The following is a 23,552-nucleotide window of genomic DNA, read 5'->3' as shown; positions in this document are numbered from 1 at the left end:
ACCGTTTGATGTGAACTAGGTAAATCAAAGAGACGTAAAGTTTCAATTGTATTTACAACAATCCTTCCTGATGACCAACAGCAGCCCCAGAGGTGCAACCAACAACTTCAGAACAGCATTCTGAACTTCAGAACAAAGATTGTTTGAAAATGTAAATTTTTCATTGGTTTCAGACATGGGCTCCATAGCTTGTATAAAATTCGTGAGGAATCAAGGGTTTCACACTCTGATATACACCAAGTCTCAGCATGCACGAAAATCCAACATGTGTGAGGAAATTCATTGCTGGCTGCAGCTTTTATTTATTTGCTTATTATTGTGTATATAATTTGTATTACTTTTCTGTCCTATGTGATATTATTCTGTGTTTTATTCAATGTCATTATTCTATACTTCTTTTATGTTTCATGTCACGAGAACGCAATCGGGTTCAATGTTACACACACACACACACACACACACACACACACACACACACACACACACACACACACACACACACACACACACACACACACACACACACACACACACACACACACACACACACACACACACACACACACTGAGAGGAGAGTCAGTAGGAGTGCCATGAGGAGGAGCAGAAGGTGGGAGTGTTTCTTCTTAAATGTGAGCCGAGTGTGTTTTAGTCCGGAGCTGAGAACATGAGAGCATGAGACCATGAGAACATGAGAGCATGAGACCATGAGAGCATGAGAGCATGAGAGTATGAGAACGTGAAATCATAAGAATATGAGAACATGAGAGCATGAGAGTATGAGAGTATGAGAACATGAGTCGAAGAGAAGCTGCGAAGATGTCAGCTGTCCGGACCTCTCGTCAGTGTGGCGTCCTGCTGCTCCAGCTGCTGCTCCAGCTGTGGACCTGCAGCTGTGAGGAAGGTGAGTCGACCAACATTCTGACCTGCAGCTGATCATTGCTATTGATTGTTTACTCAGATTCTCATTCTGCTATGAGGGTTTGAACACCACACACACACACACACACACACACACACACACACACACACACACACACACACACACACACACACACACACACACACACACACACACACACACACACACACACACACACACACACACACACACACACACCATCACTTTATTTCTCTTTGTAAACAAAGAGACAACAGAGACTTAAACCAAACTGTAGGAGAATTCAAATTCTCCTACAGAGTTTGATTGAGGATGAAGATAGAAGGATGAAGATAGAAGGATGAAGATGAAGGATGAAGGATGAAGGAACCGCCATCAGAGTTCATCACAATAGTGACTATTGTGATGAGCTCTGATGATATTTGCTGTGGAAACTGAAAACTGATTTGGTTTGTTTTGGTTGGAGTGAAGCTCTGATGAGATTGATGATGATGATGATGATGATGATGATGATGAAGATGAAGATGATGAAGATGATGATATGAGGTCTGATGATGATGATGAAGAAGTAGATGATGAAGATGATAATGTGTGGTCTGATGATGATGATGAAGAAGAAGATGATGAAGATGATTATGTGAGGTCTGATGATGAAGAAGAGATGATGAAGATGATAATGTGAGGTCTGATGATGATGATGAAGAAGAAGATGATGAAGATGATTATGTGAGGTCTGATGATGAAGAAGAGATGATGAAGATGATAATGTGAGGTCTGATGATGATGAAGAAGAAGAAGATGATGATGATGATGTGAGGTCTGATGATGATGAAGAAGAGGAAGATGAAGATGATAATGTGAGGTCTGATGATGATGAAGAAGAAGATGATGATGATGATGATGTAAGGTCTGATGATGACGAAGAAGGAGATAATGAAGATGATGATGTGAGGTCTGATGATGACTAAGAAGAGATCATGAAGATGATGACGTGATGTCTGATGATGATGAAGAAGAAGGTGATGATGATGATGATGTGAGGTCTGATGATGATGAAGTAGAAGATGATGATGATGATGATGTGAGGTCTGAGGATGAGGAAGATGATTATGATGACGATGATGATGTGAGGTCTGATGATGATGAAGAAGAAGATGATGAAGATGATAATGTGAGGTCTGATGATGAAGAAGAAGAAAATAATGAAGATGATAATGTGAGGTCTGAAGATGAAGAAGAAGAAGATGATGATGTGAGGTCTGATGATGATGAAGAAGAAGATGATGAAGATGATTATGTGAGGTCTGATGATGATGAAGAAGAAGATGATGAAGATGATGGTGTGAGGTCTGATGATGATGAAGAAGAAGAAGATTTATGATGATGATAATGTGAGGTCTGAGGATGAAGAAAAAGAAGATGATGATGAAGATGATGATGTGAGGTCTGATGATGATGAAGAAGATGATGATGAAGATGATGATGTGAGGTTTGATGATGACGAAGAAGAAGAGGATGATGAAGATGATAATGTGAGGTCTGATGATGATGATAATGGGAGGTCTGATGATGATGAAGATAATGGGAGGTCTGATGATGATGAAGAAGAAGAAGAAGAAGAAGAAGATGATGATGATGATGATGATGTGAGGTCTGATGATGATGATGATGATGATGATGTGAGGTGTGATGATGATGATGATGATGATGTGAGGTGTGATGATGATGATGATGATGTGAGGTGTGATGATGATGATGATGATGATGTGAGGTGTGATGATGATGATGATGATGATGTGAGGTGTGATGATTATGATGATGATGATGATGATCACTGGTTCTCGGAGAGTTTGGCGAGACGTAAATGTGAAGCTGAGTTGTTGAGGAAAAAGAGAACAACAGTATGAAGTGAACTGCCGGTCTTGTGACGAGACCACAGTCCTTCTCATCACTGTGTTTCCTCATTACTGTCTCTCATCAACCAAAACACAGAAAATCTTCATCGTCAGAGCGTCACTGTTCCTCCAGAACTCCTTAGAAACACAGCGAGATGGAAACGCTTACCAATTTCTGGTAACGCCAAGTCAGCGTGTTTGAAAAGAGGAAGTGCTGTTTTTAGATTATTTTGATGGTTTAGTTCCTTGTGAAGCTTTGCTTTGTCACGACCAGCGTCTTCAACCTCCAGAGAACAAACAGACTTCATCAGAACCGGTTCGGTCCGGCGGTGATGAATACGTGATTTGTGTGGTGAATTCTGACGGGACGCTATGACGGCGGCGAAGAACGTTCTCACAATCGAGTCTTCGACTAACAATCTCACTCCAGCTCTGCAGCTCGTTTCTCTCCACAAAGTGTTTGAAGTCCAGTTTGGCCAGAGAAAAGACGAAGGTGAAGCAGCTGGACCGCCAGGAACATGAATGAATAAATAACTATGAACTTTCTGTTCTGCTCAGTGGAGATTTTCAGTTCTGACAAAGTCACCAGGCTGGGATGGAGTCAGTCTGAACCCAAGAGAGAGGTGAGCCCTTCTTCCTGGTTCATCCATCCATCCATCATCCATCATCCATCCATCCATCATCCATCCATCCATCCATCCATCCATCCATCCATCCATCCATCCATCCATCCATCCATCCATCCATCACCCATCCATCCATCATCCATCCATCATCCATCCATCATCCATCCATCATCCATCCATCCATCATCCATTCATCATCCATCAATCCATCCATCATCCATCATCCATCCATTCCTCATTCATCCACCCATCCATCATCCATCCATCCATCCATCCATCCATCCATCCATCCATCATCCATTCATCATCCATCCATCCATCCATCCATCCATCCATCATCCATTCATCATCCATCCATCATCCATCATCCATCCATCATCCATCCATCCATCCATCATCCATCATCCATCCATCCATCCATCCATCCATCCATCCATCACCCATCCATCCATCATCCATCCATCATCCATCCATCATCCATCCATCATCCATCCATCCATCATCCATTCATCATCCATCAATCCATCCATCATCCATCATCCATCATCCATCCATTCCTCATTCATCCACCCATCCATCATCCATCCATCCATCCATCCATCCATCCATCCATCCATCATCCATTCATCATCCATCCATCCATCCATCCATCCATCCATCATCCATTCATCATCCATCCATCATCCATCATCCATCCATCATCCATCCATCCATCCATCATCCATCATCCATCATCCATCCATCCATCATTTTCAATCATTCTTTCTTTCTTTGCACATTTTAAGTGTTGGGGTATGGGAGTCCTTGCAGTATCTCAAAATAAGACGGGCACATGTTACCAATGCAGTGATCAACACCAAAATGATGCTTATTTAACTGTGACACCTCTTTTGTCTCCTAGTAAACACAGTTTAGGTGATCTGGGCAAATGACAAGGTATCCATCACAACATGTAATTCAATACATAATTCCAGAAAGTAAAGACCAACGGACCAGAGGGACCATCAGTGTAGATTGTTTCTACCAATACCCATCTAATAAAGCCTCGATAAGCCTGGAATAATAATATGTGTTGAGAATTCTGTACTGAATCAATGTACCTCTGGCTTCCCGAACATGTGAGCCGTCATTCCAAAGAATGGAATCCCATACATCGTCACCCATTGTACACCTGAACTCTCTTTCCCATGTTGCTTATGGGCTTGTACTTGTATTGTTTTTAGCCCATGGGCAAATATTTTACCGTTTTGCAGTCTTGCACAGTTGCGGGGGTAATAATTTCTCCCATTTAATATATTAACTTTCTATTTTAAAGGACCGATATTTGTCTATATTTCATGTTTCACAGTCCATCCTGTGCTCATGTGGGATCATAATGTGGGTGATACAGTATACGACACTCAAAACTTGTGAAATTCCAGCTTTTTCTTGGATTGAGCTGACGTCACCTCTCTTGAAACTGGTGGTTCTCAGCTCCTCCCCCTCCTCCGCCCTCACGGAGACTGTAGCCCCGCCCACAGCCGCCTCCTCCTCTCGGCGCCTCGTTAGTCTTTTATTGTGGGAATAGCAGCAGGTTTCAAGATGAGCTTCTGAGTAAGTCCAGTGTCAAAGTACCGTAGTTCTGGAAGCTTCTTTGGTGAAGAGTCGCTCGCTAACAAACACATTCTTTGTGGAAAAGAAAAAAAGTCCAGCCACGTTTGCCGCTGTGCTTCTTCTTTCAGCAAGACTAATAGTGAGGAACCATACTTGTACCTGAAAACACATTTTCTCCAGTGGACATGAAGGTGAAAACACATTTTCTCCAGTGGACATGAAGGTGAAAACACATTTTCTCCAGTGGACATGATGGTGAAAACACATTTTCTCCAGTGGACATGAAGGTGAAAACACATTTTCTCCAGTGGACATGAAGGTGAAAACACATTTTCTCCAGTGGACATGAAGGTGAAAACACATTTTCTCCAGTGGACATGATGGTGAAAACACATTTTCTCCAGTGGACATGAAGGTGAAAACACATTTTCTCCAGTGGACATGAAGGTGAAAACACATTTTCTCCAGTGGACATGAAGGTGAAAACACATTTTCTCCAGTGGACATGATGGTGAAAACACATTTTCTCCAGTGGACATGAAGGTGAAAACACATTTTCTCCAGTGGACATGAAGGTGAAAACACATTTTCTCCAGTGGACATGAAGGTGAAAACAGTTCTGGACACAACAAAAACAGTTCAATGTGAAGCAGCAGAGACTGAGACAGCAGAGAAGAGGCTCCTTGGCACATTCGTGGGCGTGTCTTGTTTTGGTTTCTCCGCATGTCAATCTTCCTGGAGGCGGAGCTTCTCCTGCTCTGTGACGTCAGCAAGGTGGTGCTGCGTCATCAAATAGAATGAAGGTGTTGAGCTCCCCCACCAGGTAGAACAGAGAAAGATCACTGTGAACTCAAGCTGGAGGGAATCAATGAAAAAAACACTTTGGGGATGTTTATGAACCCCAAATAGCACTTTTATGGTGTTTAAAGCACAGAAAAGTCCATTTAGTATAATATGGGTCCTTTAAGCAATTCCTTATTTGTAAGTACTTCCAAAAGTGGCTCTGACCCTCCAAATGAAACTTATTTTTAATATCATCATTTGACATGAAAACATCCCCCCTCAAATCCAGGTGTGTAGTTAAGTCTCGGTGTGTAGTTAAGTCCAGGTGTGTATTTAAGTCCAGATGTGTAGTTAAGTCCAGATGTGTAGTTAAGTCCAGATGTGTAGTTAAGTCCAGGTGTGTAGTTAAGTCTAAGTGTGTAGTTAAGTCTAGGTGTGTAGTTAAGTCTAAGTGTGTAGTTAAGTCTAGGTGTGTAGTTAAGTCCAGATGTGTAGTTAAGTCCAGGTGTGTAGTTAAGTCTAAGTGTGTAGTTAAGTCTAGGTGTGTAGTTAAGTCTAAGTGTGTAGTTAAGTCTAGGTGTGTAGTTAAGTCTAAGTGTGTAGTTAAGTCCAGATGTGTAGTTAAGTCCAGGTGTGTAGTTAAGTCCAGATGTGTAGTTAAGTCCAGATGTGTAGTTAAGTCCAGGTGTGTAGTTAAGTCTAAGTGTGTAGTTAAGTCTAGGTGTGTAGTTAAGTCTAAGTGTGTAGTTAAGTCTAAGTGTGTAGTTAAGTCTAGGTGTGTAGTTAAGTCTAAGTGTGTAGTTAAGTCTAGGTGTGTAGTTAAGTCTAGGTGTGTAGTTAAGTCTAAGTGTGTAGTTATGTCCAGGTGTCTAGTTAAGTCTAGATGTGTAGTTAAGTCCAGGTGTGTAGTTAAGTCCAGGTGTGTAGTTAAGTCTAGGTGTGTAGTTAAGTCCAGGTGTGTAGTTAAGTCCAGGTGGGTAGTTAAGTCCAGGTGGGTAGTTATGTCCAGGTGTGTAGTTAAGTCTAGTGGTGTAGTTAAGTCCAGGTGTGTAGTTAAGTCTAGGTGTGTAGTTAAGTCCAGGTGTGTAGTTAAGTCCAGGTGGGTAGTTAAGTCCAGGTGGGTAGTTATGTCCAGGTGTGTAGTTAAGTCTAGTTGTGTAGTTGTGTAGTTGTGTATTCGTGTATTTGTGTATTGAATTGTGTTGTTCTGAAGCAGGTTTCTTCTACTTTTCTTGCAGTGGACGGAGGTTGTGCTGCAAGTTGAGTTGTGTAGTTGTGCATTGAAATGCGTGTTTGTATAGTTTTGTAGTTGTGTAGTGTGTATTGTGCAGTAGTGTATTGTGTAGTAGTGTAGTTGTCTAGTAGTGCAGTAGCGTAGTTGTGTATTGTGTAGAAGTGCAGTATTGTGTATTGTGTAGTAGTGTGTTGTGTAATAGTGTAGTTGTGTAGTGTGTATTGTGCAGTAGTGTAGTTGTGTATCGTGCAGTAGTGTATTGTGTAATAGTGTATTTGTGTATTTTGTAGTAGTGTAGTTGTGTATTGTGTAGCTGTGTATTGTGTAGTAGTGTAGTTGTCTAGTAGTGCAGTAGTGTAGTTGTGTATTGTGTGGAAGTGCAGTATTGTGTAGAAGTGCAGTATTGTGTAGTAGTGCAGTAGTGTATTGTGTAGCAGTGCAGTATTGTGTAGTAGTGCAGTATTGTGTAGCAGTGCAGTATTGTGTAGTAGTGCAGTATTGTGTAGCAGTGCAGTATTGTGTAGTAGTGCAGTATTGTGTAGTAGTGCAGTATTGTGCAGTAGTGCAGTATTGTGTAGCAGTGCAGTATTGTGCAGTAGTGCAGTATTGTGTAGTAGTGCAGTATTGTGTAGCAGTGCAGTATTGTGTAGTAGTGCAGTATTGTGTAGCAGTGCAGTATTGTGTAGCAGTGCAGTATTGTGCAGTAGTGCAGTATTGTGTAGTAGTGCAGTATTGTGCAGTAGTGCAGTATTGGGTAGCAGTGCAGTATTGTGCAGTAGTGCAGTATTGTGTAGCAGTGCAGTATTGTGCAGTAGTGCAGTATTGTGTAGTAGTGCAGTATTGTGTAGCTGTGCAGTATTGTGTAGCAGTGCAGTATTGTGTAGTAGTGCAGTATTGTGTAGTAGTGCAGTATTGTGCAGCTGTGCAGTATTGTGCAGCAGTGCAGTATTGTGTAGTAGTGCAGTATTGTGTAGCAGTGCAGTATTTGGTTGTGTTGTTTGAAGTACTGTGCTGGTTTCCTTGCAGTGGTCGGAGGTGTTGCTGCCAGTCGGCCCTGTGGGTCCGGTGCCGGTGCTCCAGGCTTGTGGGCGGAGCCTGAGGCGGAGCCTGCTGAGTCAGTGGCTGCAGCGCGGCGACGCCCACCATCTGCTGCTGGACCTGCTCATCGCCCAGGAGGCGGAGCCGTCCGGTCAGCTGACGCCCCTGCAGCTCCACCTCATCGACTCCGACGCTCCGGTGAGGAGTTTCCGGGGCGGAGGGACGGTTCTGTATCTGAACGCCTCCTCGCCGTTCCTCGGTCCTCCCCCCCGCCAGCTGTCCGGCTACCTGAGCCGCCGGGCGGGGCTGAGCCTGGGCCCCGTCCGGCGCCGCGGCTTCCAGCTGGCGCTCTCCTTCTCGGGGACCTGCGTCCTGCTGACCTCCGTCAGGATCTACTACCGCCGGTGTCCGGACCTCCTGCTCCACCAGGTCTCCTTCACGGGAACCGGGGCGGGGGCGGAGCCTCAGGCGGGGGCCTGCGTCCAGGGGGCCGTGGAGCTGGCCCCGCCCCTCAGACGCTGCACTGAGGAGGGGGCCTGGGGGCCACAGCAGGGGGGGTGCACCTGTGGACCCGGGCATCAAACCGTCAACCACACCTGTCAAGGTACACACACCAGTGCACTCCTTACTGCCGTCTTTATTGATGGAAACTGGTAACTGGTAACTAGTAACTGGTAATGATAATGGTAACTTGTAATTGTAACTGGTAACTGTTCGTGGTAACTGGTAATGATAATGGTAACTGGTAATTGGTCATGGTAACTAGTAATGTTAAATGGTAAGAGGTAAGTAGTATGTGGTAAATGATAATGGTAACTGGTGACCGGTAACTGGTCATGGTAACTGGTGATAATGATGTTAACTGATAAGTGGTCATGGTAACTGGTAAGTGGTCATGTTAACTGGTAATGATAATGGTAACTGGTAATTGGTCATGGTAACTGGTAATGTTAAAATGTAAGAGGTAAGTAGTATGTGGTAAATGATAATGGTAACTGGTGACTGGTCATGGTAACTGGTAATAATGATGTTAACTGATAAGTGGTCATGGTAACTGGTAAGTGGTCATGATAACTGGTAATGGTAATGGTAATAATAATGGTAACTGGTAACTGGTCATGGTAGCTGGTAATGATAATGGTAACTGGTGACTGGTCATGGTAACTGGTAATAATGATGTTAACTGATAAGTGGTCATGGTAACTGGTAAGTGGTCATGGTAACTGGTAATTGGTCATGGTAACTGGTAATGATAATGGTAACTGGTAAGTGGTCATGGTAACTGGTAGTAATAATGGTAACCGGTAACTGGTCATGGTAACTGGTAATGTTAAATGGTAAGAGGTAAGCAGTAAGTGGTAAATGATAATGATAAATGGATTTCAGTGCTCGAGCTCTTTTCCTTGGTCATTTACACTTCATCACATTCACCCATTCACACACCAATGAAGGCGCCACCCTGCAGAGCTCAGTCTGTGTGTGTGTGTGTGTGTGTGTGTGTGTGTGTGTGTGTGTGTGTGTGTGTGTGTGTGTGTGTGTGTGTGTGTGTGTGTGTGTGTGTGTGTGTGTGTGTGTGTGTGTGTGTGTGTGCAGATGATGGTGGTGACGTGACCCTCCTCCTGTCTTTTGCTGATGCGACCACTTTCAGAAGAAGAATTCTGGTTTTGTGTCCGTCGTTCACTTCCTGTCTTGACTTTCACTTCCTGTTTCTTTCTTCGTTCTTCCTCCTTCTCTTCGATTTGGACATTCCATGTATCGGTGGCCTCAACAGGAATCACAGTTTCATGTTTCTTCTAAAAACAGAACCACACATTGTCACTGGGAGGCGACTTGAAAACATGACCACAGTGAGGTGCTGCGTGTTCTGCTCTCGATACAATCACTGGAAACTCCATAGAATCACTAGAAAGTTGTTAAAATCACTGGAAACTTCAAAGAATCACTGAGAACTCCATAGAATCATTGGAAAGTTGTTAAAATCACTGGAAACTTCAAAGAATCACTGGAAACTCCATAGAATCACTAGAAAGTTGTTAAAATCACTGGAAATGTCACGATGGGACGTAACGTGACGAGACGAGATGTGACGTGATGAGACATGATGTGACGAGACGTGACATGACGTGACGTGACGTGACGAGGCGTGACGTGACAAGACGTGACGTGACAAGATGTGACGTGACGTGACGAGACGTGACAAGACGAGATGAGACGAGACGCGACAAAATGTGACGAGACGTGACAAGATGTGACGTGACAAGACGTGACGTGACAAGATGTGACGTGACGTGACGAGACGTGACAAGACGAGATGAGACGAGACGTGACAAAACGTGACAAGATGTGACGAGACGAGACGTGACGAGACGAGACGTGACATGGCGAGACATGATGTGATGAGACGAGATGTGAGGTGACGTGACGTGACGGGACGTGACGCGACGGGACGTGACGTGATGTGACGAGACGCGACGTGACGAGATGTGACGTGACGTGACGTGGCGAGACATGATGTGACTAGACGAGATGTGATGTGACGTGACGTGACATGATGTGATGAGACGAGACGTGACGAGACGAGACGTGACGAGACATGACGTGACGAGATGTGACGTGACGTGATGCGACGCGAAGAGACGCGACGCGACGAGACATGACGTGACGAGACATGACGTGACGAGATGTGACGTGACGTGATGCGACGCGAAGAGACGCGACGCGACGAGACGTGACGTGACGTGACGTGACGAGACATGACGTGACGAGATGTGACGCGACGCGATGAGACGTGACGAGACGAGACGAGACGAGAAGTGATGTGATGTGATGTGATGTGATGTGATGTGATGTGATGTGATGTGATGTGATGTGATGTGATGTGACGGAGCTGTCCTACTCGGGAGCTGACTCCAGCCCTCCTTGTGGCGTTGCAGCCTGCAGGGTGGGGTTCCACCGGGCGGCGGGGGCACCGGGGGGGTGTCAGGCCTGCCCCCCCAACAGCAGGACCCTGGGACAGGGGGCCACCAGCTGTGAGTGTTCACCGAGTTTCCAACGTCTCCCAGGCGACCCCGAACACCTGGGCTGCACCAGTAAGCACACATCCAGCCTGTGGCGCCTCCCACTGGTGACACTCTCTAACTACACTGCAGGAACAAAGAGGACGAGCTAAAGTTCAACACCAAATACTTTATGAACGGTGTTGTTGTTGAACGGTGTTGTGGATGATGGTGTTGTTGATGAACGGTGTTGTTGATGAATAGTGTTGTGGTGGGAATGAACAGTGTTGTTGATGGTGGTGTTGTTGATGAACGGTGTTGTTGATGAATGTTGTTGTGGTGGGAATGAATGGTGTTGTTGATGAACAGTGTTGTTGATGAATGGTGTTGTTGATGAACAGGATTTTGGATGAACATTGTTGTGGTGGGAATGAATGGTGTTGTTGATGAACAGTGTTGTTGATGAACGGTGTTTTTGGTGAATAGTGTGGTGGGAATGAACAGTGTTGTTGATGAATGGTGTTGTTGATGATGGTGTTGTTGATGAACGGTGTTGTTGATGAATGGTGTTGTTGATGATGGTGTTGTTGATGAACGGTGTTGTTGATGAATGGTGTTGTTGATGATGGTGTTGTTGATGAACGGTGTTGTTAATGAACGGTGTTGTTGATGAACGGTGTTGTTGATGATGGTGTTGTTGATGAATGGTGTTGTTGATGAACAGTGTTGTTGATGAACCGTGTTGTTGATGAACAGTGTTGTTGATGAACAGTGTTGTTGATGAACAATGTTGTTGATGAACAGTGTTGTTGATGAATGGTGTTGTTGATGAATGGTGTTGTTGATGAATGGTGTTGTTGATGAATGGTGTTGTTGATGAACGGTGTTGTGGTGTGGGCGGAGCCTCAGTGTGACACAGATCATATCTCAGTGTGATTCCAGATGTTTCCACATTGTGATTGTGTTGAATTGCTATTATTGTTTGTCTCTTTGTCTTATTGTCCGGTTGCCTGGTTACCTCAGAGCCACCCTCCGCCCCCGTCAACGTTTCCGCCCGGCACCATAATGCCTCGGTACTGCAGCTGAGCTGGGACCCCCCCCTGGACCTGGGGGGGCGGGACGACCTGACCTACCGGCTGACGTGTGAGGAGGAGGCGGAGGGGAGGTGGGTGACGTGCGGGGGAGGGGCGGTCTACCTGCTGGGCAACACGTCGGCCATCTTCCTGGGTCTGGACCCTCAGAAGGACTACCGGCTGTCGGTGCAAAGCTGGAGCCGTATGGCTGACCTGCAGGGGGCGCCACAGTCGGCCAGCGTCACCATCCACCACTGTAAGGACACAAGCACTGCTCCTGGTTACTGGTCATTATCAACCACATGTTTCATCTAAAGACTGAAGCTGAACTGTCACAGATTCACTGAACTGCTTCATCTGGCTGCTTCCTGCTTCCGTCATGTTTCACTCTGCTTCCGTCATGTTTCACTCTGCTTCCGTCATGTTTCACTCTGCTTCTTTCACATTTCACTCTGCTTCCTCCATGTTTCACTCTGCTTCCTCCATGTTTCACTCTGCTTCCTTCATGTTTCACTTTGCTTCCGTCATGTTTCACTCTGCTTCCTTCATGTTTCACTCTGCTTCCTCCATGTTTCACTCTGCTTCTTTCATGTTTCACTCTGCTTCCGTCATGTTTCACTCTGCTTTCTTCATGTTTCACTCTGCTTCCTTGATGTTTCACTCTGCTTCCTCCATGTTTCACTCTGCTTCCTTCCTGTTTCACTCTGCTTCCTCCATGTTTCACTGTGCTTCTTTCATGTTTCACTCTGCTTCCTTCATGTTTCACTCTGCTTTCTTCATGTTTCACTGTGCTTCTTTCACATTTCACTCTGCTTCTTTCACGTTTCACTCTGCTTCCTTCATGTTTCACTCTGCTTTCTTCATGTTTCACTCTGCTTCCTTGATGTTTCACTCTGCTTCCTCCATGTTTCACTCTGCTTCTTTCATGTTTCACTCTGCTTCCTTCATGTTTCACTCTGCTTTCTTCATGTTTCACTGTGCTTCTTTCACATTTCACTCTGCTTCTTTCACGTTTCACTCTGCTTCCTTCATGTTTCACTCTGCTTCCTTCATGTTTCACTCTGCTTCCTCCATGTTTCACTCTGCTTCCTCCATGTTTCACTTTGCTTCCATCATGTTTCACTCTGCTTCCTTCATGTTTCACTCTGCTTCCTCCATGTTTCACTCTGCTTTCTTCATGTTTCACTGTGCTTCTTTCACATTTCACTCTGCTTCCTTCATGTTTCACTCTGCTTTCTTCATGTTTCACTCTGCTTCTTTCACGTTTCACTCTGCTTCCTTCATGTTTCACTCTGCTTCCGTCAGACATTCAAACCTGCAGCACAAAGGCATCAGCCTTTCTCACCGTTTCCCTTTTCTTTAATTAGCAGTTTCTGGAAAACTGTTGCAGGAACCAGATGGAGAATAAGATCATGTTTCAGAGTCACTGCAGAGTTTAAATGTAGCACAGTGAAGCTGCAGTGTGAAGCTTCAGTTTGAGTCTGTGTCTCTGCGTCCTGCAGGGCAGCTGAGTCCAGCAGTGACTCCTGCCGCCTCCGGAACTCCTCAGCAAGTCGCTGCTGCTCCTCTCAGCTTCAGCCGGTCGCTGCTCTTCCTCACCGTCGGCTCGGTGCTGGGGAGTCTGCTGCTCGTCTTCATCATCCTCGGCGCCATGTCGGCGCTGCGCCACAACTACAGCAAACTGAGGTCAGATCCTGGCTTTAGTCCATCATCTCGTCCAATCACACGTTTCAAAGATATTTAATAATTGTTTAATAGTTTTGTCGTCTGATCTCATGATTCTACACTCACTTCAGGTTTTACATCCAGATGTTTTTGTATTTTCTCCCCCAGAGGCCACAGTCAGTTAGTGCAGTTAATCCCTCAGATCGACAATAAACCATCTGATCTGATCAACTTCACACTGATTTAGCTATTTAATGAAACAGTTTGCAGTTTGTTTACAGTCGATAAAGACAATAAAGCATCCTGTTGTTTTCACAGGTCGGACCAGGACAATGAACTTCTACCAATAACTACTGCAGTGTCGTACCGACGACCTCAGGAAGAGGAGGAAGAGGAGGAAGAAGAGGCTGCACCTGCTCAGTCCATTAGTGAGTCTCTTCAACCTCTCTTGTTTATGTTTCCACTGAATCGCTGCTCAAGATGAAATGACGGAGAAGTCAGGTTCTGCAGTGTCGTCAGGAGGACGTAAGGTTCTCCAGTGTAGTCAGGGATCTAAGTTTCTGCAGCGTAATCAGGAGGAAGTCAGGTTTTGCAGTGTAGTCAGGAGGAAGTCAGGTTCTTTAGTCTCGTCAGGAGGAAGTGAGGTTCTGCACTGTGGTCCAGAAGAAGTCAGGTTCTGCAGTGTATTCAGGGATCTAAGTTTCTGCAGTGTTGTCAGGAGGAAGTGAGGTTCTGCAGTGTAGTCGGAAGTCAGGGTCTGCAGTGTCGTCGGGAGTAAGTCAGCCTGTGCAGTGTAGTCAGGAAGAAGTCAGGTTCTGCAGTGTAGTCAGGGGATCTATATTTCAGCAATGTGGTCAGGAGGAAGTCAGGTTCTGTAGTGTAGTCAGGGGGAAGTCAGGTTCTGCAGTGTTGTCAGGGGCCCCAAGTTTCTGCAGTGTAATCAGGAAGGAGTCAGGTTCTGCAGTGCAGTCGGGAGGAAGTCAGGTTCTATAGTGTAGTGAGGAGGAAGTCAGGTTCTGCATTGTGGTCAAAGGGAAGTTAGGTACTGCAGTGTATTCTGTAGGAAGTCAGATTCTGCAGTGTAGTCAGGGGGAAGTGAGGTTCTACAGTGTAGTCAGGGGCTCTAAGTTTCTGCGGCGTAATCAGAAAGAAGTGAGGTTCTGCAGTGTAGACGGGAGGAAGTCAGGTTCTGCATTGTAGTCAAAAGAAAGTCAGGTTCTTGGGTGTTGTCTGGAGGAAGTGAGGTTCTGCAACATGTCTGGCTGAAGTCAGGTTCTGCAATGTGGTCAGGAGGAAGTGAGGTTCTGTAGTGTCATCTGGAGGAAGTCATGTTCTGAAATGTAGTCAGGAGGAAGGGAGGGTTTGCAGTGTCGTCAGGGATCTATGTTTCTGCAGTGTAGTCAAGAGGAAGTCAGGTTCTGCACTGAGGTTAGGAGCAAGTGAGTTTGTGCAGTGTAGTCAGGAGGAAGTAAGGTTCCAGATCCATTCACATCTGAGGTGAAACCTCCAGGCCGCGGTCCAGAACCCAGACGCTCCATGAGGACGACGCAGTGTGAAGCTCAAAGACCAGACAAAGGTTCCAGACTGGTTCCGATCATACTCTGGGACTTGAACCCGTCCAGAGTGTTTTGGACCTGCGGGGTTCAGGGAGGTTCTCTCCGTCCTGGTGAACCAGGTGTGTCTGTTCTGGTCCTGCAGACCCGGAGGAGGCGGTCCGGCTGCTGGGGGGGCTCGGCTCCAGGATCCTGGACCGTCTGAAGGACGTCCTGGTCCAGAGGGACCAGCTGACTCTGGGGAAGGAGCTCGGTCAAGGTCTCCGCAACACGTCACAAACAGACTTCATTACCCATCACAACCAGACTTCGCTCAGACAAACATGCTTTTGTGAGCTTCAATCTTCACGTGACTCGTCTGACCAGTTTACAGACAAACTGGTTTCTTTTATTTTTCACTGCAGGACTTGTTTGTTGAAGCAAAAACGATAAGAAGCAGGTTCAGTCATTCGCTAGAAACTGAGACACCAAATCAAACCCAGCTTCTTTTCTTCGTCATCTCTTTATCACACCTGGAGGGTTACGCTTAATTATCTTCTGCATTCCTGACCAACCAAACAGTCCAGCTGTCAAACTGGCATTAGGAAATGGGTGTCAGGGCGGTGGGCGCTGGGTGTGAGGGGGTGAGGGAGGCGGGCGCTGGGTGTGAGGGGGTGAGGGAGGTGGGCATTGGGTGTGAGGGGGTGAGGGAGGCGGGCGCTGGGTGTGAGAGGATGAGGGAGGTGGGCTCTGGGTGTGAGGGGGTGAGGGGACAAGCTCAAGTTTCAGTCACATCCAGTCCAGGCATCAGAATTCACATGGAAGAAGAGCAGAATAACGCTCAGATGCAAAACTTCACACAGCATCTGAATCCAAACATCTGAAACAGAAACAATGAAACTGAACAAAAACCAACAGAAACAGAGAGCAGCTGTCTGCTAACAGCTACATGCTAACAGCTGTGAGCTAGTGACTGTATGCTACTGGTACATGCTAACAGCTGTGAGCTAATGACTGTATGCTAATGGATGCATGCTACCGGCTGCGATCTAATGACTGTATGCTAATCGCTACATGCTAACAGCTGTGCGCTAATGACTGTATGCTAATCGTTACACGCTAACAGCTGTGAGCTAATGACTGTATGCTAATGGATACATGCTACCAGCTGTGAGCTAATGATTGTATGCTAACACCTACATGCTAACAGCTGTGAGCTAATGACTGTATGCTTATGGATACATGCTACCAGCTGTGAGCTAATGACTATGCTAACAGCTACATGCTAACAGCTGTGAGCTAACGACTGTATGCTCATGGATACATGCTACCAGCTGTGAGCTAATGACTGTATGCTAATGGATACATGCTACCAGCTGTGAGCTAATGACTGTATGCTAATGGATACATGCTACCAGCTGTGAGCAAATGACTGTATGCTAATGGATACATGCTAACAGCTGTGAGCTAATGACTGTATGCTAATGGATACATGCTAATAGCTGTGAGCTAATGATTGTATGCTAACAACTGTGAGCTAATGACTGTATGCTAATGGCTGTAGGCTAACAACTATACGGTAACAGCTCTAAGCTAACTGCTTCAGGCACATGACTATCCGCTAAATGCTGTAGGCTAACGGCTGTACACTACTGGCTGTAAGCTAGTAGCTGTAGGCTAACAACTATACATTAACAGCTCTAAGCTAACAGCTGTAGGCCAATGGTGTGTGTCGCCTCTCAGGTGAGTTCGGCTCCGTGTTGGAAGGCGTCTTCTCGCCGGAAGAGGGGGTGGACATCCGGGTGGCGGTGAAGACCATGAGAGGTTTGTTCCAACGCTGTCAGCTTCCTCTCAGCTCCTCTTCCTCGCTGCTGATGGCTGACGTTCTCATCTAGTCGGGATCCACAGCCTGGAGGACCTGCAGGACTTCCTGAAGGAGGCGGAGCTCATGAAGAACTTTGACCATGAGAACGTGGTCAGACTACTGGGTGAGCCGACGGCTGAAGGGAATCTTTAGATCAGACAAATCAACGTGTCTGCAGCTGTTGTACCAGCAATAATATGGATTCATTAGATTTTCACAAGCTTTGATCCTTGTTTCGGTGTGTGTGTGTGGTGTGTGTGTGTGTGTGTGTGTGTGTGTGTGTGTGTGTGTGTGTGTGTGTGTGTGTGTGTAGGAGTGACATTAGAGCGAGAGCAGGAACATCCTCTCCCGGTTCCCCTGGTCATCCTGCCCTACATGAAACATGGAGACCTGCGCCGCTTCCTCATCGCCACACGCTACGGCGACATTCCTATGGTGAGACTTTAGCCGCGGTTCCACCGCGCAATGTGAGCCGGTACGTTGTGGTACAGTATGGCATGGTATGGTGTCGTACAGCATGGTACACTATAGTACGGTATGGTTTGGTATGGCATGGTATGGTATGGTATGGTATAGTATAGCCCTGTTTCCACCGCACAAAAAGTGCTGGAATGTACAGGTATGGTCCGTTACGTTTAGCGTTTCCACCGCAGGGATTTGTGATTTTCCGGAAACAGCAGCGCCGTGCCGGGTCTGTCTTTGCATCATGTCTGATGTTCTGTTCAACCGCGGTCAGCGCCACTGCATCACCAAGCTTTCGGGCAAAAGGCACCGTACGGAGAGGGACCGTGGACGCCATGCAAAGAGATGCTCGGAGCAGCCGCCGTGTTCTGGTGCGGCTCTGTGCCGCAGCCAACTGGGGCGTGTTCCGGTGCGGGGCAAGTCACCGGAGCTCTCGGGACCAACACGGAAGTTGCGGAAGTAACTAAACAAGTGCAAAGTGGAGGATGTAAACAACAACAGAGGATTCATAAGATCCAGATCTGCCGCCAGACTGAGACGACTGTTGTAACGTCGCATATCTGCAGAGCTCTTAAGCCCCGCCTACTTTTTAAGCTCCTTTCTACAGTGGAAACAGGCACCGGATTTGGCTCCGGTGACGCTTTGCCGTACCGCTCCATAACACTCCGTTCTGTCCCTGCACTTTTTGTGCAGTGGAAACACGGTTTATGGTACGGTACGGTATTTTATTTTATGGTATGGTAAAGCACCATACCGCATGGTGCGGTATGGTATGGTATGGTACGGTGTTTTATGGTATGGTTACTATCCACAACAAAAGGTGTGGATAGTAACGTACGCACATTACTCAACCATTTTTGGTAACCTCTCTGTTGAAGTAGCTAGCACAAGCTAGTGGGATGGTAGTCAGTGCAGAATGGTGGCGGGGCAGGATGGTAGTGGGGCAGGACGGAGGTAGGGCAGGATGGTAGTGGGAGAGGATAGCAGTGGGACAGGATGGTGGTGGGGCAGGATGGTAGTGGATTGGGGTGTTAGTAGAGCAGGATAGTAGTGGGACAGGTTGGTGGTGGGGCAGGATGGTGGTGGGAAAGGATGGCGGTGGGGCTGGATGGTAGTGGGCCGGGTGGTGGTGAGACAGGGTGGTGGAGGGGCAGTGTGGTAGTGGGGCTGGATGGCTGTGCTCAGAGTGGTAGTGGGGTAGTATGGTAGTGCTCAGGGTGGTGGAGGGGCAGGATGACAGTGGGGCAGGGTGGTGAAGGGGCAGGGTGGTGGAGGGGCAGGATGGCAGTGCTCAGGAAGGTGGAGGAGCAGAATGGCAGTGGGGCAGGGTGGTGGAGGGGCAGGATGGCAGTGCTCAGGAAGGTGGAGGAGCAGAATGGCAGTGGGGCTGGATGGCAGTGCTCAGGATGGTGGTGGGGCAGGATGGTAGTGGGGCAGGGTGGTGGAGGGGCAGGATGGAAGTGGGGCAGGGTGGTGGTGAGACAGGGTGGAGCGGGATGGGAAAGTATTGTATGGTATGGTACAGGATGAAACAAGACAGGACGAAATGGGACGGGACTGGGCAGGGTGGGGCGGGGCGGGACGAAACTGTATGGGATGAAACGCAACGGGACGGTAGGTGACCGGACGGTACAGAACAGGATGGGATGGGACTCGGCGGGGTGGAGCAGGACAGGATGGGATGGGACAGGACATTATATAACAGGAGAGGGGCGAGATGGTACAGGCGGGGCGAAATAGGACAGGATGGGACCAAACGAAATAGGTCCAGGTGAAATGAAATGGGATGGGACTGGGTGGTGGTGGGACAAAATGGGACAGGGCAAAATGAAAGTGGACTGGAAAGGGTGGGGTGGGATGGGATGGGATGGGACAGGTTTTCATACTTCCTGTGGTGGGACCAAAAACAGAGCTGGGTCTGGGAATGCTTTGCCTTAACGTATCTTACCATGATGTGCCGTACCATACCATACCATACCATACCATATCATGTACTTTTAGACAACTTTGGAACCTGGTGTCCATGTTGATGACTGGTGTTGGTCTTGATCCGGGTCCTGGTCGCCCAGGGCAGAAAACCAGGCAGTTCCGCCACAGGTCACCGTAATAACAATCCAACTGGGTGCTTTTATTTTGACAGTCAATGTCATTACAATCCAACTTGATACTTTTATTTTGAAAGTCACCATAATAACAATCCAACTTGGTGGTTTTATTTTGAAAGTCACCGTAATAACAATCCAACTTGGTAGTTTTATTGTGACAGTCACAATTATAACAATCCAACTCGGTAGTTTGATTTTGACAGTCACCGGAATAACAATCCAACTTGGTAGTTTTATTTTGACAGCCACCATAATAATAATCCAACTTGGTAGTTTTATTTTGACAGTCACCGTAATAACAATCCAACTTGGTTGTTTTATTTTAACAGTCACCGGAATAACAATCCAACTTGGTAGTTTTATTTTGACAGTCACTATAATAACAATCCAACTTGGAAGTTTTAATTCGATAGTCACCGTAACAACAATCTATCTTGTTAGTTTTATTTTGATAGTCACCATAACAACAATCCCCCCCCTCTAGTTCGTCCCCCACCAGAGTCTCCTGCGCTTCATGATGGACATCGCAGCAGGGATGGACTACCTGAGTTCCCAGGGCTTCCTGCACCGAGACCTGGCTGCACGCAACTGCATGTGAGTGTGTGTGTGTGTGTGTGTGTGTGTGTGTGTGTGTGTGTGTGTGTGTGTTGCAGGCTGGGTGACGACCTCCGGATGTGTGTGTGTGTGTGTGTTGCAGGCTGGGTGACGACCTCCGGGTGTGTGTGGCAGACTTCGGTCTGTCCAAGCAGACCTACAGCAGAAACTACTACCGTCAGAAAGTTTCCATCAGGCTTCCGATCAAGTGGATGTCGATGGAGAGTCTGTCTGAGTCTCTGTACACCTGCAAGAGCGACGTGGTTAGTGTGTGTGTTTGTGTGCGCGCGTGTGTGTGTGTGTGTGTGTGTGTGTGTGTGTGTGTGTGTGTGTGTGTGTGTGTGTGTGTGTCAGTCGCATGAAGATGAAACATACAGTAACTGAGGATTTTTACTGGAACTGCTTGATTGACAACAAAACAATTTCTCTTCGGGGATGATTAAAGTTATTATCTATCTATCTTGACCGAAGAAGAGCAAAAATGAATAGAATAGAATTGATCAGTTTTGTCAAACAGACATGTAGAAACTAGTAAATTCTTTATACCACTAATCCTTTCGAAAGTTAATGATTATTACTATTAACCTCCTCGCCCCCCTGATGGTCTTGGACCAGGATGTGGACCTGGACCCGCAGACCGGGTCGCGTTCACACCAGCCCTGTTAGATCCGGACCAGAGTCCACTTCAGGGACTTTGTGGGGAATGTGGTCCACCTCCATTCCCTCCACCCTCCGTCTGTCAGCTCTGTTAGCCCTGTTAGCTTTGTTAACTTTGTAGCTCAGTTATCTCTGTTAGCTTTGTTAGCTCTGTTAGCTCAATTAACCCTGTTAGCTTTGTTAGCTCTGTTAGCTCCGCTACCTCTGTTAGCCCTGCTAGCTCTGGTAGCTTTGTTAGTGCTGTGAGCTCAGTTAGCCTTGTTTGCTATGTTGGCTTTGTTAGCTCTGTTATCTCTGTTAGCTTTGTTAGCTCAGTTAGCTCTGCTCGCTCTTTTAGCCCTGCTAGCTCTGTTAGCGCACTACCTGGGTTGTCCTGTTGCTCCGTCCACTGGAAGTTTACCTGCTAGTGGACCAAGACCCAGGTCTTCAAGTGGACCAGAGTTCCCCTATTTGAGTCCAGGGGTCTTCACACCTGAAGTGGACTCTGATCCGGATTAAATTGGGCCAATGTGAACAGTCCAAAGAGTCCTAGACCACTAGAGTCCCTCAGACTAGTCCTCATGTTGACCATGTCAAAGTGTCTTTGGTATCAGTGATCCTTGGGGGTCACAGTGTGTCTGGTCTGGACTCAGTGGTCTTTTGGAGTCACCATGTGGGAGATCGTGTCCAGAGGAAGGACCCCGTACCCTGGAGTCCACAACCATGAGCTGCTGGACCTGCTGCAGTCCGGGTACCGACTGAAACCCCCCGAGGACTGTGACCCCAAGCTGTGAGCCCCCCTCCTGATTCACATCCTGGATACCAGGACTCTGAACCCCCTTGTGACCCCTGACCTCTGACCTGCAGGTACCAGGTGATGAGGAGCTGCTGGGACCAGGACCCGGCCCACAGGCCTGGCTTCAGGGACCTGCACCAGACTCTGGGGGCTCTCCTGGACCAGCTGCCTGTCCTGGAGGCCCACACGGAGGCCAGTTACATCAACCAGGGCCTGCAGGCCGCCGCCGCCCTCCAGGAAACCCAGACCCCCTCCGAGGCCAGGGGGGGCAACGAGTACCAACCCTACCCCGTGGGTGGGGCAACTGACACTGAGGGGGGGTACCTGAGAGCTGGGACTGGGTCTGCAGCCCTGGGGGGGGCTGGACCCTGAAGAGAACCTGTGTGTGTGTGTGTGTGTGTGTGTGTGTGTGTGTGTGTGTGTGTGTGTGTGTGTGTGTGTGTGTATGTGTGTGTGTGTGTGTGTGTGTGTGTGTGTGTGTGTTAGAAAGTTAAGAAATAAAAGTTCTTCACCTGTGGGGAGGAAACAAGACGGTCTGGAGTTTCACTGAGTCAGACTTCAACCTCCAGCGCCCCCCAGTGGATCACAATATGTTCACCAGCTGCTCTGACTGGACGAGCAGTGAACCAATCAGGTGTGAGGCTCCGCCCACTGACTTTGAAGAGCCAGTTTGACAGATAAAATAAAGCCATGAAGCAACACCAGTCCATGAAATAATTCATTACAGTGAAATATTTAAATGCGTTTTTTTTTTAACATGAAATGAATGGATATTTTAATGATTTAATTAATGATTCATTGGTGTATTTAGGGGCCGAAGGGTCAGGATCCGGCTGTATGTGTAATGTTTCTTTCTTTAACTCCCGACGCCTCATTGAGCCTAAATTTAACCCCCATGACACACTCAAATGTTGACCAAATTTTGTCCAATCATGAAGACTGGCAGAAAATATAAGAAAATCTACAAATTAACCCCTAGAGTGCCAAAATGTGCTCTCTTGCGCCACCTGGAACCTCTACAATGGCCACTGTGGCATAGCAGTGTTGTAGAGAGATCAAACTGAAACTCAATTGTTCGTCTCATAAAGACATAAATATGTCGATGATACCCCTGACCTAAAGTAAAGTAAGGAAACTTTGCAAACGCCATCTCGTCTGAGGGTGAATATCGTATCGTCTTCAAAACACTATTAAATGACAGAGGAGATTCTCCTCCTCAATAATTCTCTTCAACGTTTTAATTAGTTGAGTGGTTTAGTTTTTATTTGCCGTCAAATTTCTGAATGCCGAATCCCGCCTCCTCCCACCTCCTCCCTCCTCCTCCCGCCTCCTCTGTCCTCCTCCCGCCTCCTCTGTCCTCCTACCACCTCCTCCCTTCTCTTTCCGCCTCCTCCCACCTCCTCTCTCTTCCTCCCTCCTCCTCCCTCCTCCTCCCGCCTCCTCCCACCTCCTTCCTCTTCCTCCCTCCTCGTCCCGCCTTCTCCCTCCCGCCTCCTCCCACCTCCTTCCTCTTCCTCCCTCCTCGTCCCGCCTTCTCCCTCCCGCCTCCTCCCACCTCCTTCCTCTTCCTCCCTCCTCGTCCCGCCTTCTCCCTCCTCCTCTTCCCACCTCCTCCCACCTCTTCCCTCCTCCTCCCACCTTCTACCCCTGCTCCCTCCTCTTCCTGCCTCCTCCCACCTTCTCCCCCTGCTCCCTCCTCTTCCTGCCTCCTCCCACCTCCTCACTCCTCCTCCCTCTTCCTCCCTCCTCCTCCCGCCTTCT

At 47.3% G+C, this 23,552-nt stretch overlaps 2 protein-coding genes across 2 annotated transcripts; both read left to right on the top strand.

Moving 5' to 3' along the window:
- Positions 1-720: 720 nt before the first annotated feature.
- On the top strand, positions 721-8,725 carry LOC308147246 (ephrin type-B receptor 3-like; the record flags this gene model as incomplete). The annotated part of the gene is made up of 3 exons (XM_080519353.1): positions 721-902; positions 3,353-3,417; positions 8,057-8,725. The coding sequence occupies exons 1-3, from the start codon at positions 794-796 to the stop codon at positions 8,723-8,725; spliced, it is 843 nt and encodes a 280-aa protein (XP_080375479.1). The 5' UTR covers positions 721-793.
- Positions 8,726-12,261: 3,536 nt separating this feature from the next.
- LOC308147193 (tyrosine-protein kinase Mer) lies at positions 12,262-22,238 on the top strand. Its single transcript, XM_080519289.1, has 11 exons — positions 12,262-12,393; positions 13,640-13,823; positions 14,121-14,230; positions 15,501-15,614; positions 17,078-17,158; positions 17,230-17,322; positions 17,512-17,633; positions 20,250-20,359; positions 20,463-20,622; positions 21,649-21,785; positions 21,863-22,238. Exons 1-11 carry the CDS (start codon positions 12,342-12,344, stop codon positions 22,161-22,163), a joined length of 1,464 nt encoding a protein of 487 aa, XP_080375415.1. The 5' UTR covers positions 12,262-12,341; the 3' UTR covers positions 22,164-22,238.
- Positions 22,239-23,552: the final 1,314 nt, after the last annotated feature.

The sequence above is a fragment of the Blennius ocellaris genome, assembly GCF_963422515.1.
Source record: "Blennius ocellaris genome assembly, chromosome: 23".
In the NCBI taxonomy this organism is placed as follows: domain Eukaryota; kingdom Metazoa; phylum Chordata; class Actinopteri; order Blenniiformes; family Blenniidae; genus Blennius; species Blennius ocellaris.
The sequence above is the reverse complement of the archived record's forward strand: the minus strand, read 5'-3'. Positions and strand labels throughout refer to the sequence as shown.